The sequence below is a fragment of the Cyanistes caeruleus genome, chromosome 12 (genome assembly GCF_971803275.1).
Source record: "Cyanistes caeruleus chromosome 12, bCyaCae1.hap1.1, whole genome shotgun sequence".
Taxonomy (NCBI): Eukaryota; Metazoa; Chordata; class Aves; order Passeriformes; family Paridae; genus Cyanistes; species Cyanistes caeruleus.
The window spans coordinates 8,407,767-8,427,520 of record NC_141712.1 but is presented as its reverse complement, the minus strand read 5'-3'; the positions used below and the strand labels follow the sequence as shown (position 1 = coordinate 8,427,520).

At 41.9% G+C, this 19,754-nt stretch overlaps 2 protein-coding genes and 1 long non-coding RNA gene across 3 annotated transcripts in view; 1 reads left to right on the top strand and 2 right to left on the bottom strand.

Moving 5' to 3' along the window:
- Positions 1-1,230, bottom strand: part of LOC111934644 (uncharacterized) — a 28,808-nt gene extending 27,578 nt beyond the window's left edge. Inside the window, exon 1 of the long non-coding RNA XR_015275229.1 lies at positions 1,029-1,230. This is a non-coding gene — a long non-coding RNA (uncharacterized LOC111934644). The remainder of the gene's footprint in view (positions 1-1,028) is intronic.
- Positions 1,231-1,301: 71 nt separating this feature from the next.
- Positions 1,302-12,681, top strand: DNAJA2 (DnaJ heat shock protein family (Hsp40) member A2). Its single transcript, XM_086847120.1, has 9 exons — positions 1,302-1,495; positions 4,246-4,305; positions 5,286-5,506; positions 6,804-6,884; positions 7,204-7,337; positions 8,525-8,721; positions 10,128-10,272; positions 10,445-10,572; positions 11,072-12,681. Exons 1-9 carry the CDS (start codon positions 1,418-1,420, stop codon positions 11,258-11,260), a joined length of 1,233 nt encoding a protein of 410 aa, XP_086703246.1. The 5' UTR covers positions 1,302-1,417; the 3' UTR covers positions 11,261-12,681.
- Positions 12,682-13,386: 705 nt separating this feature from the next.
- Positions 13,387-19,718, bottom strand: LOC111934646 (borealin-2-like). Its single transcript, XM_086847115.1, has 10 exons — positions 19,506-19,718; positions 19,115-19,243; positions 18,092-18,132; positions 17,679-17,739; positions 16,980-17,047; positions 16,146-16,213; positions 15,780-15,818; positions 14,622-14,754; positions 14,314-14,400; positions 13,387-13,560 (listed from the first exon to the last, which is right to left on the bottom strand). The coding sequence occupies exons 1-10, from the start codon at positions 19,663-19,665 to the stop codon at positions 13,513-13,515; spliced, it is 834 nt and encodes a 277-aa protein (XP_086703241.1). The 5' UTR covers positions 19,666-19,718; the 3' UTR covers positions 13,387-13,512.
- Between the last annotated feature and the right edge of the window lie 36 nt (positions 19,719-19,754).

Sequence of the window (19,754 nt, the reverse complement as noted above, 5' to 3'; positions counted from 1 at the left end):
CATCTAATCAAACACAACCCAGCTTTTTATTTGCCTGCAAAGAGTGGTGCCCAGCTGAGACCTTGGGCAGGTGTGCTTTGTGAGTCACTCTGGGCCTCACACAGCAACTGGTGCACTGGAGCAAAGCACAAAACCAGAGCAGAGAGGTGCCAGTGCTCTTTATAGCCACTTAGCAATATCTCCCTGAAGGAGCACCCTGTTGCCTGCGGGTAGGCAGCAGTTTGGTGTGCAGGTGCCCCATGAACCTCAGTGACACGGTTGATGGAGGCAGGAGCTGGGGGTTTGGGGGACATGTGTGCACAGACAGTGGCATTTCTGGTTCAAAATTTCACGCCAAGACCAACAATGTTGGCATTTCAGGTTCAACAAGACCAATTGCCAGTCCTGCCCTTTTGCCACCTGGAGCACTTCAGGCTGGAGCAGAGTGGCTGGGTAGTGTCTGGTGCAAAAGGACCTGGAGGTGCTGGTCAACAAAGGTTGAACATGAGCCAGGTGTGCCCAGGTGGCCAAGAATGCCAATGGCCCCTCCTGGTCTGTATCAGGAACAGGACAGCCAGCAGGACCAGGGCAGTGATTGTCCCAGTGTATTGGGCACTGGTGGGGCCATGCCTCGAGTGCTGTGTCCAGTTCTGGACCCCTCAGTTCTGGAAGGACATTAAGGTGCCAAAGTGAATCCAGAGAAGGGGCAACGGAGCTGGGGAAGAATCTGGGGTACGGGTCTGATGAGGAGCAGCTGAGGGGGCTCAGCCCGGAGTAAAGAAGGCTCAGGGCTGAACTTAGCACTCCTACAACTCGCTGAAAGGAGAGTGCAGCCACGTCGGGCTCAGGCTCTTCTAGCAGGCAGTAAATGACAGGATGAGAGAACAGTCTTAAAGTGCACCGTGGGATGGTCAGGTTGGACATAAGGTAAGAATTTTTTCACAGAAAGAGTGCTTAGATATTGGAAAGGGCCGCCCAAGGAGGTAGTGGAGTCACCATCCCTGGGGTTGTTTAAAGAAAAGCTGGACATTGGACAGGGTACTCAGTACCACGGTCTGGTTGACATGGAAGTGTTCAGCCATAGGTGTCGCTGGACGATCTCAGAGGTCGCCTTAAAGCCTGGTGACGCTGCGCAGTAAGAGACGGGACAGCTGAGGATGCTGTTCCCGGCGCGCTGCTCGGGTCCCGCTCCCCGCCCGGCAGCCCCGCCCGTGCCCTCACAGCCCCCGCGCACAGCGCCCCCTGCCGTGCAGCGCCGGAACTGGGTCAGGGGCGCCGCGGGGGCGGGGCCGCGCGCCTCGCGCGTCGCGGCGCGGTGACGCAGCGCGTGCGCGGTGACGTCGCGGCCGGTCCGTGTCCGTGTCCTGCCGCCGGTCTCGGCCCTGCCCGCGCCGCCCTCGGCCCGCCCGGCCCCGCTCGGCCCCGCCGCCGCTCCGCCATGGCCAACGTGGCCGACACGAAGCTCTACGACATCCTGGGCGTACCGCCCGGCGCCTCCGACAATGAACTCAAGAAGGTGCGGCGGAGGGGCGGAGGCCGGGAGGTGGGGGGGCGGTGGGCCCGGCCGGGCAGGGCCCCGCGGGCGGGCGGGCGGCGGGGGGAGCGGGGCCGAGCGGGGCGCAGCCCGCGGGCGGCGGGACTGAGGCCTGCGGGGCGGGCGCGGATCGGTGCCCGGTAGGCCGCGCCCGGGGCCGGGCGGTCGGGGGAGGCCGCGGGCAGGGCAAGGGCCCGGCGGGAGGACGGGGCGGCCGGGCTCGCTGCGTCCCTGTCCCGGCGTGTCCCGCGTGGGCTCCGGGCGCGGGCGGGACGCAGCTCGTCCCGCCTCCGCGGCACCGCGCCGTGCGCGGCCGCAAGGGCTTTTTGGGGGTGAGAATCCCTGCGGGTCGATCCTCACCGGTGCCATTGTCTGCCCCACGTGCAGGCCTTGGGGAGGAATCGGTTTCGCTCATAGATGCGATTCCTCCCAGGCCGAAAGCGGCAAGGCGAGGTAAACAAAGAGGGGAGGTGAAAACTTGAAGCCAGGTCGTCGCTATAGCAATTCCATCCTGTAGTGTATAAAGCATCGTAGGGTTTGGTTCTTTTTCTTTTTTTATTTTTTTTCCTTTTTTTTCCTTTTTTTTTCCTTTTTTTTTTTCTTTTTTCTTTTTTTTTTTTTTGTGGAAGGCCTTAATGACCGTTTACACGTGAGGGAGGAGAATGAACCAGACGGTTCACTAGCAGAGGCTTCCGCGGGTGGGTGGTGCTGGCACCAACAACTGCGCCTTACCCGTCATGCACACGGCAGCCTAATTTGTGCAGGGATAGGCAATTGCAGTGTTGAAACTGTGCTAGAGATGGAAGGCAGGCGGTGAGAAGGTTGTGTTTTGTATACAGCACAGTTCACCAGAATATTTTATTTTCTTACAGGGCTCACTTAAAGCTATCTGTGTCCTGTAAGAATGAAACCCAGAGCAGTTTTCTGCTAGGATATTAATCAGTATTAATTACCACGTATTAGACTAATCGCGGAATGTAAGGTTTCCAACTGTCTGCAACACCAAGGAGTTAATGTATATCTTAATGTCATTGAAAGGTTTTATGGATGCTTTAAAATCTAGTATTTTAACATATATAGAACTATAGAAAAAGTGAAATGAATCTTAGTCTGAAGGGGCCGGAAGAACAGGCTTTTACAGTGACTAAATTAACTTTTACTGAAGTCCTATGTATTCCCAGTGTAGACATTGATTCTGGATTTGGTTCTGATTAAATAAATAGTGGTAGTTTCCTTTAGGGCCACGGGTAGTTGTAAAAGTTGCTCTGGCCTGGAATGATGTTATCAGCAAAGATGTGAGGGCTTTCTCATTTTAACGATCACCATTGCAAGCTCCTTTTTTTCCTGATTAGATAATGTTACTTAGGTTATCAGTTTAGTGGTGTTTTGTTTTTTTCTTGGTTGTAATACTTAAAATATATGGGGAACATCCATTATAACAGAATACACAGGTTCGTGGAACATTATGCTTTGTTCCTGATGGGTGATTTGTCCAGTAAGATGTATGAGTTTTGATTTTTACACTTACTGTGCTTTAGAATATTAGACTTGTAATATCAACATTGTTTTTATTTCATTAGCTCTTTATCATGTCTTGATTACATGCAAAAGTACAAAGTGTTTCAAGATAAAATCTGTAATGAGAAATAAGTGTTTGGATAGAAGAAAAAGGAAATTGTTCAGAAGTTGTGATTTCTGTAAAGCTTTGTCTGTAAAGCTCTTAACATTATAGTTCTAAAGAGTTAGTTTAGGCACTCCGTTATTCAGTAATGAAGTGTGTGAAAAATCCTCTCCAAGAATTGATACTTCAGTTTTTTGCATCACTGTAGCTTTTTTAACAGGTGTAATTTGAAAAATAGAAGACGGTATACAATGTAATTTGTTAATATCTTTTCCCTGAGTGTTTCTGTGGGGTGTTAGGTGGAATAGAAGAAGGTTGAAGGTTCTACTGTGATTAGCTCCAGTGATAGGAAAAGTCTTTGCCTGCTGTGTTGTTTGCTTTGATCCTCTCAAGTCTAAGCAGAACAGATGAAGGGTTGCTGAAAAACCAGTGATGGTCCCTAGTGTCAAAGGGCTGGTCAGAAAAAAGCAGTCTGGAAAGTCCCTTCTGGGGATTCAGCTGTACTTACTCCTCCTACTGATTTATAATAATGGAGTTAAATAAAAGCAGTGCTATGTACGTTTCTGCACATGTAACTCATATACTCAGCTCAGGTGAACTCTTCCATTGGTGCTAGGTAGGGAAGAAGGAAATGGTTGTTGTGAGGAGTGGTTGTAGGGTTGAATGGGAAGCTGAGGCAGCCATTTTGTTGTTACTGTACTGCTGTGATTGAGGGCAAAGACAAATGGGTTCAAATTTACTCCTGTGGTGTAGGGTTTGAGTGGTTTCTAAAAAGTAAGTCATGTTAATGAAAGTCAAATGGGATTCTCCCTCTAAGTTAATGAGGATAAGCAGGAAAACTAGTTCTAGCTATTGTATGCCATAGCTGTGTTTAAATGCAAGTCTAGTTAATGTATGCATGTAGCGATGGCAAAAGTTTTTTAGGTTGTATCAATGTATGAGTTACTACTCTATAACACTATATACACTATATAACTATATAACCCTATAAACACTATAATTTCACTTTGCTTTATTAGGATTTTCTTTCTTCCTGGGGATGCTACTTGAGTTTCTCAGAAAAGAACTGATCAATGGAAATTTTAACTAATTTTCTATTTCTTTCAACTAGGCATACAGAAAACTTGCCAAGGAATACCATCCTGATAAGAATCCAAATGCAGGGGACAAAGTAAGAAAGACTCATCTTTTTTTTTAAATACCTCAGGTTTGCTATTACAATAGTAGCTAAGGAACTGAATACAGGTGCTGGGGGCTTGCTGTTTAGGTTGTTAAACAATGCTGTGAGAGGGAGCATTGTCTGGTCAACTTCTCCCCAGTCTCAAAATCTGCCATGTACCTCATGACAAAATGCAGCAGTTGGCTCAAAATTGGTTGAGAAGGTAATGCTGAGGAAAAAAGCTGCTTCTCATTTGCAGAGATAATGTCAGCTGGCATTGACATCTATGTAGGAATATGAGAAAGACTGTCGGTTTTTCAAGTTTTTCCAACATGGAAAAACATATGTGTAGAGATTCTAAAAACTGCTGCAGCATAAAATGAATTACATATGTGGGAAGGTTGAATTTGATTTGTTATGCTAAAAGCAATTCTAAAATTGTCAATTATGTTGACTCCGCTGATTATCTTTAACCAAATTGAAGTTATGATGGCTGCTTAGAGGTGAACAGAAATTACTGTGAAAAGATACTAATTTGCCAAATACACTAATGGACATTTCAGTAAGCTACTTAATTGTTAGTGTATTTTAAGAACCCAACATCTTGAAGGTTTTGCTTAGTTAGTACGTAACTTAGTATGTAACTTTTGGGTATTCTGCCTTTTGGCTTCTGCAGTATTGCATTGTACTTGGGGGTTTTCTTCAGCTGGATTTTTTTTTATTTGTAGGAAGTCTGTCTTAAGCTAGTAAAGAAAAAAGCCAACCAAGTTTTACAGTAAAATGTCTTATTTTATGATAAGATTTAACAAAACTGAGCCCAAGTCTGACTTGAAAGTCTTGCTAAGAATAAGTTATGTTAAAATGAGGGTGGAAAAGTGTTTCATTGTGTACATTCTTAGTTGATAGGTGTTCACGCGGGGAGAGAAACTCATAAAATTCTGTCTTGAAGTTCTAAATTACCATGCACTGTTTTGACTCTATTCCTCTTCTAGTTCAAAGAAATAAGCTTTGCCTATGAAGTATTGTCAAATCCTGAGAAACGTGAGCTGTATGATCGATATGGAGAGCAGGGGCTCCGAGAAGGGAGTGGAAGCAGTGGAATGGACGATATTTTCTCCCATATCTTTGGTGGTGGATTGTTCAATTTCATGGGTGGCCAGAGTAGAAGTCGCAATGGTAGAAGAAGAGGAGAAGATATGATGCATCCACTTAAGTGAGTACCTTGATGCTGCAGCTTGTACTTTGAAGCTTTCCTGACCATGGAAACCCTACTGGTTCCTATTCTTGATACATTTCTCAGTTGAGATTCTCTGCAGTCTGCACCACTCTTCAGAGCTGCATGTTGTGTGTAGAGCAGGGGTCAGTCATCCCGAGTTGCTTTTTTTTGGTTGGGTAATCTAGGGACTACTGTATACTTTGCTAGGTTATTTGAATTATGTACTTGGTTAGCTTTATTTTCTTTGTTTTGCTTCTTAATTATGTTTGGTAGTTCTAATGGAAAAGCCTTCAACAGCCAAGTATTACTCACCAGGCAGATTCTTGGGAAACTGGAGGTGCTCTGGAAAGACTTGAATTCATAGGGCAGTGCCAGCTGGAATTATGGTTGGACCTCATAATTAATGGAAAAGTATGTGTGGTGGCTTTGGTTTTGATGTTGTTTGTTTTGTCAAAGCCATTCTTGAGTATCACGTCTAACTGTGTTTTGGAGATATCTTCTTGCAGTCATGGCTGGCTTTTTGCCTGCTGAGCAGGTCGCTTTTAAGAACTTCAGTTAAGCAACATCTTTCCTGTGTTTGCCAAACAGTGCTTGGTGAAGTCTGTTTAACTTCACATGCTTGCTTAGTTTAGTAGATAGTTTTTATACTCCATGGTATGTTATTAATGAGCTTTGATTTTATTGTTATTTGTAAATACTGATGCCAGGCAACCTGTTCTCAATACATTGAGCTGAAATTTCTATCCACTAACAAACCTTTTTAGGAGAAACACTTAAGTTGTTAAGTGGCTTGCTAGCCCCTCCCCACTAAACTCTCTTGTGTAGAAAACCCAATAGAGTACTAAGTATTCTATATGTGTTCTTATGTATTTATGCAATAGGCAATATTATTGTCTGGATTGTTTACAGAGGTTTGTTTCTCATCTGCCTGGTAGAATTAAAAATAATAATTAATTGTGACTGTATAATAGCACTTAAAATTCTAGATAAGCTTGTTTCCTATTGAGAAACACAACCAATCCTATCTGATTTCTTCTGATTAAATTACAGCTTTTCTCTGAAACTATATTCAGATTTACAAGTGTATGTTGATATATATGGATTTATTTTTTTTCTTCAGTAATTCTTTGGGGAAGCCAAAATGGTGCTTTAAAATCTTACTTTGATAGCAGATTTAGTCTTGTAAGGAATATCTACGTTTTTTCTGGTTTTATTGGTCCTAGGCAAGTATTTTAATTACACGGGGAAAATAAGTTGTTGAATGATAACCCAGGAGAAATATTTTATTTTGTAGAGTCTCTTTAGAAGATCTGTATAATGGAAAGACAACTAAACTACAACTTAGCAAGAATGTTCTTTGTAGTGCATGTAATGGGTAAGTGTGTTTGTATTTTTGAGTTCTCTGGTTGTTTTGTTGGCAGATAGTGTAATGAAGGATCTCCTGTGTCAGATCTTTATCAGTATTTGACTTACTGGAGCCTGCTTTCAGACCAGCAAATTGTTGAACTTGAATGATGCTGTTGATGGAACTGGAACTATTTGAGGGCTTTGTGGGGGAAGGGTGGGAGAGCAGAGGACCTAACTGTAATTGGCAGTGCAGTTGGGTATGCAGGCATGTTAACCTACTGCTAGAGGGGTTTCTGGTTTCTTTCTGAAGAACTTCCTTTTCATGCAACTGATGCTTTGTGCTGCAGGCAGGGAGGAAAGGCTGGCTCCGTTCAGAAGTGCAACGCCTGCCGGGGCCGGGGCGTGCGCATCATGATCCGGCAGCTGGCCCCGGGAATGGTGCAGCAGATGCAGTCTGTGTGCTCTGACTGCAATGGAGAAGGTAGGCCAGCCTCTGCTCTGTTACTAAATGTGCTTGCTTGGATACAGCCTCCTGCTCAAATCTCGGGAGGAGCTTATCCAGGACACTTCTGCCCTTACCCAGTCAGCTCACTATGGTGGCAGCATGGAGAAATCATTTCAGAACAGCAGCAAGATTTACAGTGTTTAATGTACTGAAAAGCAGCCTAGAAGCTCAAGCAGTAGAGATTGATCATCTTTAAAAACACTTAGATACGAATATTACTTACTGCTATTACTGTTAGAGTAAAAACCCAAGATGTTGCTGGTTTAGGAGCTGTTTGTCCTTTTGCATCTCCTGATATCCAAGGCCAGCTGTAGGTTAAAAACAGGAACCTGAAGTTGAATTTTTAACTTCTTCAAATTTAAATGATATCTTTGCCTGAATTGGTTCTGTTTGGGGATAACAACTTCAGCACTTCATACGATTGCTTTTTAAGTCTTCTGCAGTTGGCTGAGTAGTAACATCACCTTCTGGATGATTTTATTCGTCACAGCACTCAAGCTACAAAGAGTTGTATTTTGTGACTTGTCAAAACATTTCATAAATGATGTTGTCTTTAACATTTCAGATGCCTAACCTACATATTTTCTAGTTTCAACTGCATCATAATGTTATGCTTTGTTTCACAGAAAGGTGATTTAAGGTGAGAAGCTTAATATTTTAAGCCAAGTGCATCTGCTTGTGGCACTTAATACCGAAATTTTACAGTCCATGTGTCCTAATACTCTGGTTACTGTATAGAGACAAGAGCTCACTGGAAGAATAAAGGTGAGGTAGAACAGAGCATTGAAGCCATTTTGGATTGTCACCCTTCAATTTGCTGGAAACAGGAATTACCTTTGTAGGGGTGAATCTGACATAAGCTCTCTTTCCATTTTTGTATGCAGGACTTTCTAGTTCTGCTGGCTGCATTTACTCAGAACTGTCTTGTGGGGATATTCTGGGAGATGGGGCAGTCAGGGAACTTTTTTTTTTCTTTCTCATCCTTCCCCCTCTCTCAGCTAGGGTAAATGAAGCCTGGATTTCCTCTTGTGAGGAATTCATAAAGCAACATCTAATTCGCTACTTGTGTTGCAGAAATTCTTCACTTGCTTTCAAATAGTTCTTCCTAGGAATTGGGTGTGACTGTGTTAAAATCTCTGAACTCAAAATTTGTCTTTATTTAGGTGAAGTCATTAATGAAAAAGACCGCTGTAAAAAATGTGAAGGGAAGAAGGTGATCAAAGAGGTAAAAATACTTGAAGTCCATGTAGATAAAGGCATGAAACATGGGCAAAGAATTACATTCAGTGGAGAAGCAGATCAGGCTCCCGGTGTGGAACCAGGCGATATTGTCCTTTTACTCCAAGAGAAAGAGAATGAGGTAATGCTTTTGAGTTTATCTTTTAAATGCCTTTTATTCCAGTTGTTAATATTTAAGTTACATAGATGGCCATTAATTTAAAGTAATTGATACTGTTGCAGCTCTGGGAGAGATGGTGAATAGCTTTTAATAGATTTATAGTTTGTAATGTGGCTTTCATGGTGAGCCAGAAAAAACTGGGCAAGTCCTTAGCCAGAGGACAGGCAGCTTCTGGTACTTCCTAATGCTAATAAGAGGTAGCTTTCTCAGATAAGCTCAGACTGACTTTGATACAGTAGATGCAGTGAAGAGCCATTCAGGATGTTAGCTTTAATCTGCTCTGCTCGTGACACTAACAGAATTCTAAGTGTAGCTTTTTTCCATGTCTTGTGACATGGCAGGGAACTCCTGATAAAACCCCAGATGGTGCTTTCTGAGCCTGCTACTGTAGTTTTGGAAATAGCAAAAAATGGTGATGTTGCTGATTCACTTAACAAAACAAACATTATTGTTTTATGCTAGTTTGGTATTCACTGTATTCTGGACTACATACACTGCACTTGGCATTAAATATTGCAATTTATCTTTTCCTGTTAAAACTCATGTGGGGCAGAGTTGAGGTGACTGCTTCTTTTTTAATCCTGTTGTTAAAAAATGCTAGATATAGCTATGATGAAAGAAGAAATAGTTTGTGTGTTGCACTTGAGGAGGGGTTTTATGTTGTGATGAGTAGCATGGGGTAGAAATTTAGACTCCAATCATATTATAATTATATAATGTTATAATGTTGGCAATCTGCTAATTAGGTACTTTGTAAGCTTTTCAAAGCTGTGTCAAGGACTGCTAATCTGCCAGCCAGTCTGTACTTTTTCCTAGTGAGTAAAACTAGATAGACTTTGTGCTCCTAAAATTTCCTTTGAGGTGGGACTCATGGTCCTACCAATGGACAAATTTTAAGTTTTACTCAGATGAGGAATCCTGACTTATGTGGCCTAAAGATCACTTCTGACAGCTGTGGACTAAGTGATCAAAGTCTTGCTGTAGGTCAAGGGAGCTAAAGCAGATATGCTTGAGGACAGGAGATGAAGAACAAAGATGTGGTTTATATATTCCAGTGCAGGGGAAATAGTGTCAAACAGTTACCGGTTTTATTTATGGGTTGCTTGTGTGGAAGATGTTGGGGGTGAAAGAACAGTACTGCTGTACAGGCCACCTTGGTGCATGGTGTGGTTTGGCTTTAGATGACACTTGGTCAGGCACAAAATTCCCAAGCATGTTAAGCCATCTGAATTAATAGAATCAAGTTCACTTCATACAAAGGCTGTTGCTCTGACATTGAAATATAATAATAATAATGAATTCTCAATAATGAGTCTGGTGGAGTTGTGATTATAGTACTAGAAAGAAGTATCTCCTTTGTTTGCCAGGTGTTTCAGCGGGATGTGAATGATTTGCATATGACACACAAGATTGGACTTGTTGAAGCGCTGTGTGGATTTCAGTTCACATTTAAGCACCTTGATGGACGTCAGATTGTGGTTAAATATCCTCCTGGGAAAGTAATTGAACCAGGTAGGCTTGACCTGATAAGGATTTGTTTATGCTTTTGTGATTCTTCAGCACTTAATCCCAACCCTGGTGTCCTGTTAACTGAACCTAGGCTAGGGAAACTGAGAATTGTGTGGAGAGAGAATGGCTCTGCACTAGCACTCTCCTTATTACTTTATTTCTCTTTGAATTCCAGGTTGTGTCCGTGTAGTCAGAGGTGAAGGAATGCCACAGTATCGCAATCCTTTTGAAAAGGGGGATCTCTACATTAAATTTGATGTTCAGTTTCCTGAAAATAACTGGATTAGCCCAGAAAAGCTTTCAGTAAGTAGTTTTTCAAGCATAAATGTGGTGTCTTACTTGACAGAGTGTGCAAAGAGCCTATGTTGTACCTCACGGGCTTGCTTTCAGTGCTTAATTTAGATGCAAGTAAAGTTCCTTTAACCTTTTCCACAGGCCATGTGTTACTTGGAAATGCCCCTTGAAATATGAATTTATGGAAGTTGTATTTAAGAGCTGTGCAGATGGTACACAGATGAGGGCAGGAGGAGAATCTTTCTGTTGCTTTGTGATAAGTTTACAGAGTGCAGCTGTATTTACTGATTGCACTTTTGGTTGATGATATGTGGAGCTGCTGGTTTTCTTCAAGTGGTGTCTTCTAGTTGATACAAATACTTTAAATGACTCTGCAGTTCAGGGCTTTCATCAGCATAGACTTCTAAGCCAGACCTGCTTTTAGAGGTGTCTTGAAGTTGTGGGAAACGAGTCACTTTATTTAGGAGTTGTAGATGCAATACTGAATGCATTTCCTTTTTTGGGGCAGGAACTCGAAGATCTTCTGCCAGCTAGACCAGAATTTCCCAATGTAATTGGTGATGCAGAAGAGGTAGATCTTCAAGAATTTGATACCACTCGTGGTTCAGGTGGTGGCCAGAGACGTGAAGCTTATAATGATAGTTCTGATGAAGAAAGCAGCCATCATGGACCTGGGGTACAGTGTGCCCACCAGTAAACATTTGTCTAAAAAAAGTTGCACAAGGATTTTCTTTCAAATTTTGCCTGACTTGTTTTCAACAATCCAGCTGGATTGTATAAGTAATCCAGATGAACCAATGGACATCTATTGCTGTATGTGTAACTTTTAAATTGGTCTATAGTATCTACAGAGTGTAATTTAAACTAACCACAAGCTTACATCTTCATTTTGACTGTGTAGCAGAATAAAGCACTTGAAAGGAAGACGAGACTCCTTTTCACATGGGTTTTAAGTTTGTCCTCGTATCTGTGCTTGATTTTTACCAGTTTTGTGTAGATTTTAAGTTTCATATTTTAAATTCAAATTCTACATTGTAAAGTTTGTGTACAATTTGTCCTGAGGCTTGGTATTTGGCTGCACCTGCATAAGCTGCTACAAGTAGAATCAAGAATTTCATAGCCTGTATCTATCATCTAGATGCATGGTAAATGGGCTTTGCACATAATGGGTTTAGAGCTGACTGGGAACAATGAAAGACTAAATTAGAAGTGGTTGTAAGTTTTTTTTCTACCATCTTGTGAACGGTTTCTGAAATAAAATAAAAGCAGTTGGTGTATAATATATTTCTTTTGCCTTGTAACTCTTACTTTTCCAGTGGCTTTAACTAGTCTGTGTATGAAAAGACTATGTAGATGATAGATATTTTATAAACACAGGGAGGCTGAAGCTGCTTTAAGACTAGGTGAAGGTTAGATAACAATTGTGTGCCACATTCAAGTCTCTTTCTGAAATGAGAGATGACTAAATGGGCACAGGGAGGGCTGCAGCCATGTCCCCTTTGTGTGAAGAAAACACAAGGATATGTGAATTCAGTCTAAAGATAACAAACCCCTTAATTGGGAATGATTAAATTCTGAAATAATGGTGTCTTTCTCTTAGCCTTTGAATACTATTCAAAGCCTGATTCAGCCTCACTTCCTAGAGAAATGTTTCCAGTTTAAAAAAAAATGTTTAACCTGAAAACATAATAAATGTAGATGGTTTTGTTACTTCTCTAGTAGTTGGCACTTTGGTTTTAAGTATGAAGATACAAAGATCTCCAGCTGCTGTTCTATTACTATTAATGGGCAAAAATGCCAGAACAAAGCAAAAATGTGACCTTACCTAAGGAACTGTTGTGCATGAACAGTGTTGGGTTGGTAAGCTGCCTCTATAGCAAGGTTTCTCTCCTGTTTAAGTGAGAAAGTTGAAGCTCTACTTTTCTTTACAAATCTGAAGTGTGACTTGTTTAGTTATTTCTCTGATAGTTGTTGACACTTTATTGATGAGGTTGGAGGGACAAACTCCAAGGGTTTCAATGTGCTTGGATAGGCATTGGCATTTGAGTGTTGCTGAACATCCTTGTTATAGACTCTAAAAAATGAAGCAAAAATAAATACTGTTTGATCTGTATTTCAGTACTGACTTATGATCTGGCATTCTCTAGTGGGTCTTTTATTTTCATTTATTAAAACTTGGGGTTGCTTTTTGTGAAGCCATGGTGACATGCTGATCCTTTCTCCTGACTGATCTCACCAAGGAGTCAGTCTTTGTAACCTGCAATGCTTAAACAATTACAACACCTCTCTTCTGTTTATAAGTCCTTGCAAAACAGAGCAATACTCTAAACCTTTAATCCCCATGCAGACTGGGTTTTTTTGAAGAGGAAGAGAGGAAGGGATTCATGGTAACTTTTCAGATATCTGAAGTGAAGGGGTGGAAGAAGAAGCTGAAGGGCAGTTCTGCTTCAGTCCTCAGCTGGCATTAGTTTGGACTCCTTCCAGCAGCACCTGATAACAAATTCTAATTTTACCTGTCATCTTGCACATTGCTGTCATGTCACTCACAAGACTGGAAATAAGTTTTATTCCTGTGTTAGATTCATATATGCTACCACATAACTAGAAGTGTCTTAAGGCTGTTCAAATACTTAGTTCCTTGTACTTCAGTTTATTTGTGAGTTGAATATTAGAGAAACTTCCTATATACAGCCTCTTACTGTTCATTTTGCTATGAACTTCGTTAAAATCTAACCTAAGCTTTTTATGAAAAAAAAAAAGAAGCATTTTCTTCTGCTTTGGTATTCTTCATAACAGGAACTTAATAAGACACATCACATGGTATGAAAGCTTATAAAAACATTTACTGGGCAGTATACAGCTTTATTAAGACATTGTAAACATAATTTCAACACTTTGGAAGCAGCAGGCAAGAGCAGTCATGAATGTTCTGTGTTCAAGACAGTTCCATTAACTTGGTTTAGGTGTTACCTTTCCACACAGTACGGTCAGCTCACTCTGAGGGGGAAAAATTCATTTTAGCTCAAATTTCCCAAAAGAACGTGGAAGAAGAAAGGTCCCTACTTTAAAAGCAAGCAATGAGCACTCACTCTCCACTGTCTGTCTACAGAGACAGGGCCATAACAAAAACCACAGAACAGCTCCCAGACCTTTAGCTTGACTCTGCTGCACTGGTCTCTATACCTGCACAACTGTAAACTGCTTAATACCTCTCAGGTGCGGATAGAACAAAAGCCCAGGTACCCTCATCTTCAGTAGGGTTGGGCAGTATGTGCTCCAACATTCTGTTCCACTTCATTTTGCTTCACAACCATTAAGGCAGCTCCTGTTCAGCTGCAGCAGAGAATTGACAGGTGTGTAGTTCTTACTCAGCAAGGGACACAGAATAATGGAATGTAAGAATCAAAACTGAACTGTAGCTCTGTCAGCCTTTGTGAGTGAGAGATAAGAGAATGGCAGTTTGCTCACATGGTAGGACAGCCACCAGAGCACTGCAGAAGGAAGAGTTTATGCTCCTGTGGTCCCCTAGGCTATCACCAAACTGCACATGCTTATGTAAGTGCAGTTACTTTTATACATAACCCATGTGCAGCAGTTCTCCCCTCCCTCTTCCTCACTCCAACTGATGCCAGCCAGTTTAGGCTTAAACTCCAAAGAGTTTAAATTTGCATTCGTGACAGAATCTGACATGAAAGTCTGGGAGCAGGTGTCTGAATACACAGATCTGTAAGCCTCCTAGTTCAAGCTTACCACCAAGTTATGAATGTGCTGTACTGTATCCTGATTTAGGAGCTGCACATCGATATTACGGAGGTCTCCACCAGCTGTACAGAGTGTCTGTGAAGAGAAACAATCATAAGATTAAAAGATTAAAAGATCTTTCTTGCATGCCCAGATTCTCTGAAACTTTTATGCTCCCCTGTACATTGCAAAACTTTGGCAACCATTTTTCCTTTCATTTAGCAGCATCTCATTTAGGAATAGCAAGAGCTATCACTATCAGACTATTTGCATTGATCAACTACTGTAAGCTGAAAATGTTTTTTAAAAAAAGATACCTGTCCATCAGCCAAGGGAATGTTGACAAATGGAACACTTTTATGTTGGGGTACAGATTTACTTCTTTTTAACATGCCTTGAACTCTTCCACTGGCAGGTAAAGTTCTTGAGACAGTCTGTTGTAATCCAGCACTAGAATACAATGAAAATGTTACTCTTCTGCTTAACTTCCTATGCTCTGCTGGAAATTTTCAAGCAAGAAGCAAATGCAAGTAGTAGGAAATACACCTTGGAGAGAGGCAGTCATGTTTAAATTTCTCCAATTCTGCCAGGAGACTACAGAAATCCAACCATGAGCAGCACATATGGGCACTGCTGGGTAAGGTTTTATGACCCTGCCACTGCAGTAACCTTGTAAGCCTGTGACACAAGATGACATTCTGGCCTCTCAGTAACAAGAATATCCACTCTCCAATATCAGCAGTGAATGTTTACAGTTTTGGAAAGAGGAAACTTCATGCCTCAGGGCTTAAGATAAGACATGCTGTATCTGTCTACTACAGAGGGAGATACCAATAAATACCAAAGCTGCTACTTCTCAGAGGTACAGGGCATGCCTTATGCCATGCAGAATTCCTAAGTTTTCATTATACAGCTGTTATTATTTTACTTGAAAAATGTTGGATTTGGGTGTATTCTGCATGGAAGCAAGCCTCTGACATTTATAGCAGGCCAACGTGAAACAATCACTTACTGGTTTCAGGACCCATTTAAGTTGTTCACCCCCTCACATCATGTGCCAAAAGGAAACTAGTGTATGGATACACTATATATAATAACTGATTATCAGTGTATTTGATTAAGGGGTTTGTGGGGATTGGTTTATTTTTCTTTTAACAAAGCAGTATTGTTGACATTTTAATCCAGGTTGGGTACTGAGAACAAGTTTGAAATGTAAGCCTGTAAATAATGAGTGAGAACAGAATTTATACTCTAAATACATTTATTTTCTAACTGACTTAGGACATCAAATCCTGTGCCTCCACAATAATGTAAGTTAACACCCAGACCCAAAGCACAAGGTGTTTGGCATCCCTACTGTCACATTTAGTGGCAGACCACTAGATCAGTTACATCTGGATTTATGATAATATAGATACACAGTGTCTTGGTACTGAACAGAATTATTTATTAAGTACATACTAAAAATCCCTTACCTTTTAGCTCCCTTTGGAGTGGCTTTGAGATTTGTGGCACTGCAATGGAAACAAAGAGACTTAGCATCCTTCTGCAAGCTACATTAGCAGACGAGTAAACAGACACTAAAAAAAATGCAGTTATTTGGTTTGTGTTTTGTTGAGGGTTTTATTTTGTTGGTTTACTATTTTTATTTTTTATTCATCCTCATCTATTTCTACTGTAAATTTTTAGCTAGGATGAAGGTAGACAGACAGTGGATTAGAGAATGCTGAAGTGCCCTATGACAGGGATCTAGTGTGAAAAACACATGTGAAAAAGCCCTCCTGGGGTTAACATGACATTGTGGGGCCTAAAACCCTAGAAGAATCAAAGGTCAGTCTTACCTAGAAAGAGAGTTCAGTTTGCCACTTAAACCAGAGGCCAGTGAAACCAGTGACCTGGTTTTGGAAATCTGAAAATTTATATATAAGACTGCAGTTAAAAAAGGTGGCATTTGAAAGGAAAATTTTTGGTATTTGCAGGAAACAATACTGTAAAAATTCCTTGTTGAAAAAGGGTAGTTAAGCCCCATAGTATTGCCTTTTATATATATCGAAAATGCCAAATATACATTCTAAAATAAGTTTCATAATGCCAAAATGTATTTATTCCTACTGAAGTTCTGTATAACCAACCACCTGTCTAATATACACCCTTCCAACTTTTAAGCTTTTTTACAGTAAAAGTCTAACTGCACAGAATCTTTTTTGTATTTGTTGTCATTTGCTACATCAGTGTCTGGCTGAGGAGCTACACTGCACAGACAGATTGAGGTGGCAAAACTAAAACATTTGATTTGGTTTAGAGACAAGAATGCACTACTCAGTTATAGAAAAGCATGGATTAAACACGAGGTTGATTTCAAAAATAAAAGAAGTTTCAACAAAATACGGTTCCTCAAACCATCAAGACTTACTGGCAAGTCAAGAGAGAATGACTATGCCAGTACTTGCCAGCTTGTGTGAATTAGTCACTAGAAGTGCAGATACCATATTTCATTATGAAAATAATTTACTGTTTAACCTTGCTTACCTTCAAATACATTACATTTAAATTAACTGACTTTTCCAACAGACTGCAGAGCACTGGCCTGCCTGGTCATGGATCTAGCAGGATTTGTGGCAGGTCAGAACTGATTAAGTCCTTATGTTTTTTGAATAAAAACAAAATAGACTTACTTTTTTAGTTACTTTCTTTGCAGAACTGTGCTTGGCATCTTCATATTCAACAATTGTGGTTACCTTAACTAGAAATGTATTAGCAAGACAAGGAAAATAAAGATCTTATGAAGAGTACAAAACACCACATCAGCCTTGTGTTTGAAGCCTATTTCCCCATTTGCCCCCTTCTACCATCCAATGTCATTCACTTGGGACACAGGTCAAAGCAAACTGTGTGTTCATCACATGCACTGGGACACACCAGACAGTTAAAAGACCCCAGATAATCCCTCAGCCACAGACAAAACAGAATTACACCCTCAGTGGTAGTGTCCTCCTTACTGCATATTTGGGGATATGAAAAAAAATGGTATTTTTCTTACAAAGCTCGATGAGCAGAATGTGAAGGGAAACCTAAGAAAAGAGGGGTGACTTTCCTCGCTCTCCTGCTATATTGTAAAGCCTTAAATCTGTCTTTTCTAACCATTTTCCCTGACAAATACAAAGGACAGGAACTCTTATCTCATGCTTTAAAGCACCTCTACAGTAGCATAGCTCATGATCCTCCACCCTGAATGCTGGGGAGTCTGTTACGCACTTTTCCCTCTTGTACTCTTCAGGCTTAACATTCATTTTACAAGCTCTCCGTTCAAACCAGTAAAAAAAAAAAAAAGAAAATGTAAGAACCACAGGCAATATATTAATGAGTTGACCTGCCTTTTTTGCTGTTGGTCCTCACCAGTTTGGGATTTGGCATATCTTCTAGAGAACAGTCAGTCTAAAAAAAATGTTCATCCAACAAGGGAAGGTCATCAGATTTTTCCCAGTAGATGCATATTGTGTTATAAAAGGCAGTGAACTAAAACGGTATGAAAGCAATTGACAGGAAGTGGGATTGGCTAAACACCAGGTTTTGTGGTTTTTTTGGAAACATCTGAATTTCTGCCAGCAGATGACCCTAAAACTTTAGGTAATGTTCTTAACTGTACCATGGCTGGCTGTCTAGGTTTTTCATATCATCCTCTATTTAAACACATGCCCAAACAAAATCATTTGTCTGAAGTATTTACAGCAGGGAGAGAAGAATTCTATTCTGTAAACTGTGATAAAATTTGAAAACACACTCCTACCATTGCAGCAGCAAGAACCACTTCCTCTCGTCCCTGCAAATCTGAAAATCAAGAAATTATAACTTATTTAGATACTATTACTTCCATCATTTTTATCTTCAGATTCTTATCTTGTGGCTCAGAAGCCAAACAAGTAATTTAGGGTTACAGTGGTTAAATAGGCAATCTTAGGTCAGCATATGTGTTACATTTGAACAAAATTCCAGTCTTGCAGGACTGCAGTAATTCCTACAAAACAACAATGAAAATCTAAGGCAATTTCAGTGTTTAATCCTTGAAAGAATCCTGAGTGTAGTCACACAGGGTATCCCCCAAATTCAAAGAACCACAGTGCACACACACTGCACTGCAGACAGCTAATGCTCTTAGGCAGAAGTTTCTCCAGAAGAAAATGCATATTAAATACATATTCAGGCTTACAGTAAACTCAAGTTCTTCAAGAGGTTCAGGTTTGATCTCTGTGTGGCCCCTACAATTTCCAGCTGCAAGGTGGATTCCAGAAACATCAGTTCTCACTAGAATATGCATCTGATGCTGAGTGTACGCTTGTTAAACCTCTGCATCAATGGGAGTTAAAATTAAACTTGTTTGCTTATCATCACAAGTATATGACTAGATTAGAATAGCTCAGGAGAGTTCAAACTGACAAAGAGAAAATAATCTCTCTGGCTAAAGATGAACAGATTCAGATGAACAAAAACGCTTGTTTTTATACACAGAAAACACTAGGTTTGTAATGATTTCTTGTCTCTTCAGACTTGAAATAAGATTACTTAAATGCACACATAACAGTACTCTCCAGACTAGTAACCAACTAATTCTATACCCTGCGTTACACAGATCAGTCTACTTGAACAGGAGTGCTCAGCGAGCATCTGCAGGGTAACAGCACTGCTGATCTGCTTAAAATACAGGGCAGACAAAGCAAACCTTTTCATGAAAGCCACCAAGTTCCCAGGTTTTCTCCCGTAGCCCCGGGCACATCGCTGCCCGCACCCCAAGCACAGGACCACGCACACTCACCGAGCACCTCTTTCCTTTTCATCTTCCTGACGGCAGCCGGCATCGTCAGCAGCTCCACCGCAAACGCCTTCTCCGCTGTCTGCAGAAGCGAATCGAGCTCTTTCTTCATCTCCTGGATGTGCTCCTTGGCTTTAAAACAAAACTCGCTTTTACTGCCATGCGTGTTACTTGTTTCCAAGTATAAGCACTGCAAGACCGCGCTATAAAAGAAAGTTAAACCAGCGATTTATCCGGAGAAATCCGAGCCGGGAGCCGGAGCGCCTGGAGCCTCCATCAGCCGCCAACCCGGGGCGCGGGACAGGCGGCCCCGCCCGAGGGCGCGACCCCTGCCCGGGGCTCTCCCTGCCCGGAGCCGCCGTTCCCTCCCCTCGCCGGGCAGCCCCAGCCCTACCCTGCTGGTCGAAGTCGCTGAGGAAGAGAGCGATGCGCTGGTCCTTCTTCTTCTGGGAGAGCGCGGCGCGCTGGTCCCTGTCCCGGGGCAGCGCCGTGCGCTCCGGCCCCACGCCCGAGTCGCTGCTGCGCCGCCGGCACGGGGCCTTCCCCGGGGCCATGGCCGAGAGCCAGCCCGAGCCGTGCCCGGAGCCGCGCCCAGAGCGGGGCCGGACACCCCCCGGGGCGGGCAGGGGAGGCCGGGAGCCGC

What these genes read in the sequence shown, in the direction of transcription:
- DNAJA2 (XM_086847120.1), top strand. Translation starts at nt 1,418, where the DNA reads ATGGCCAACGTGGCCGACACGAAGCTCTACGACATCCTGGGCGTACCG. An exon ending in GATATGATGCATCCACTTAA is followed by an intron (nt 5,507 to 6,803) that starts GTGAGTACCTTG and finishes TTTATTTTGTAG; the next exon opens with AGTCTCTTTAGAAGATCTGT. An exon ending in TCCAAGAGAAAGAGAATGAG is followed by an intron (nt 8,722 to 10,127) that starts GTAATGCTTTTG and finishes TTTGTTTGCCAG; the next exon opens with GTGTTTCAGCGGGATGTGAA.
- LOC111934646 (XM_086847115.1), bottom strand. Translation starts at nt 19,665, where the DNA reads ATGGCCCCGGGGAAGGCCCCGTGCCGGCGGCGCAGCAGCGACTCGGGC. An exon ending in GAAAAGGAAAGAGGTGCTCG is followed by an intron (nt 18,133 to 19,114) that starts GTGAGTGTGCGT and finishes CTTGATTTTCAG; the next exon opens with ATTTGCAGGGACGAGAGGAA. An exon ending in AGCACATTCATAACTTGGTG is followed by an intron (nt 13,561 to 14,313) that starts GTAAGCTTGAAC and finishes TTTCCCCCTCAG; the next exon opens with AGTGAGCTGACCGTACTGTG.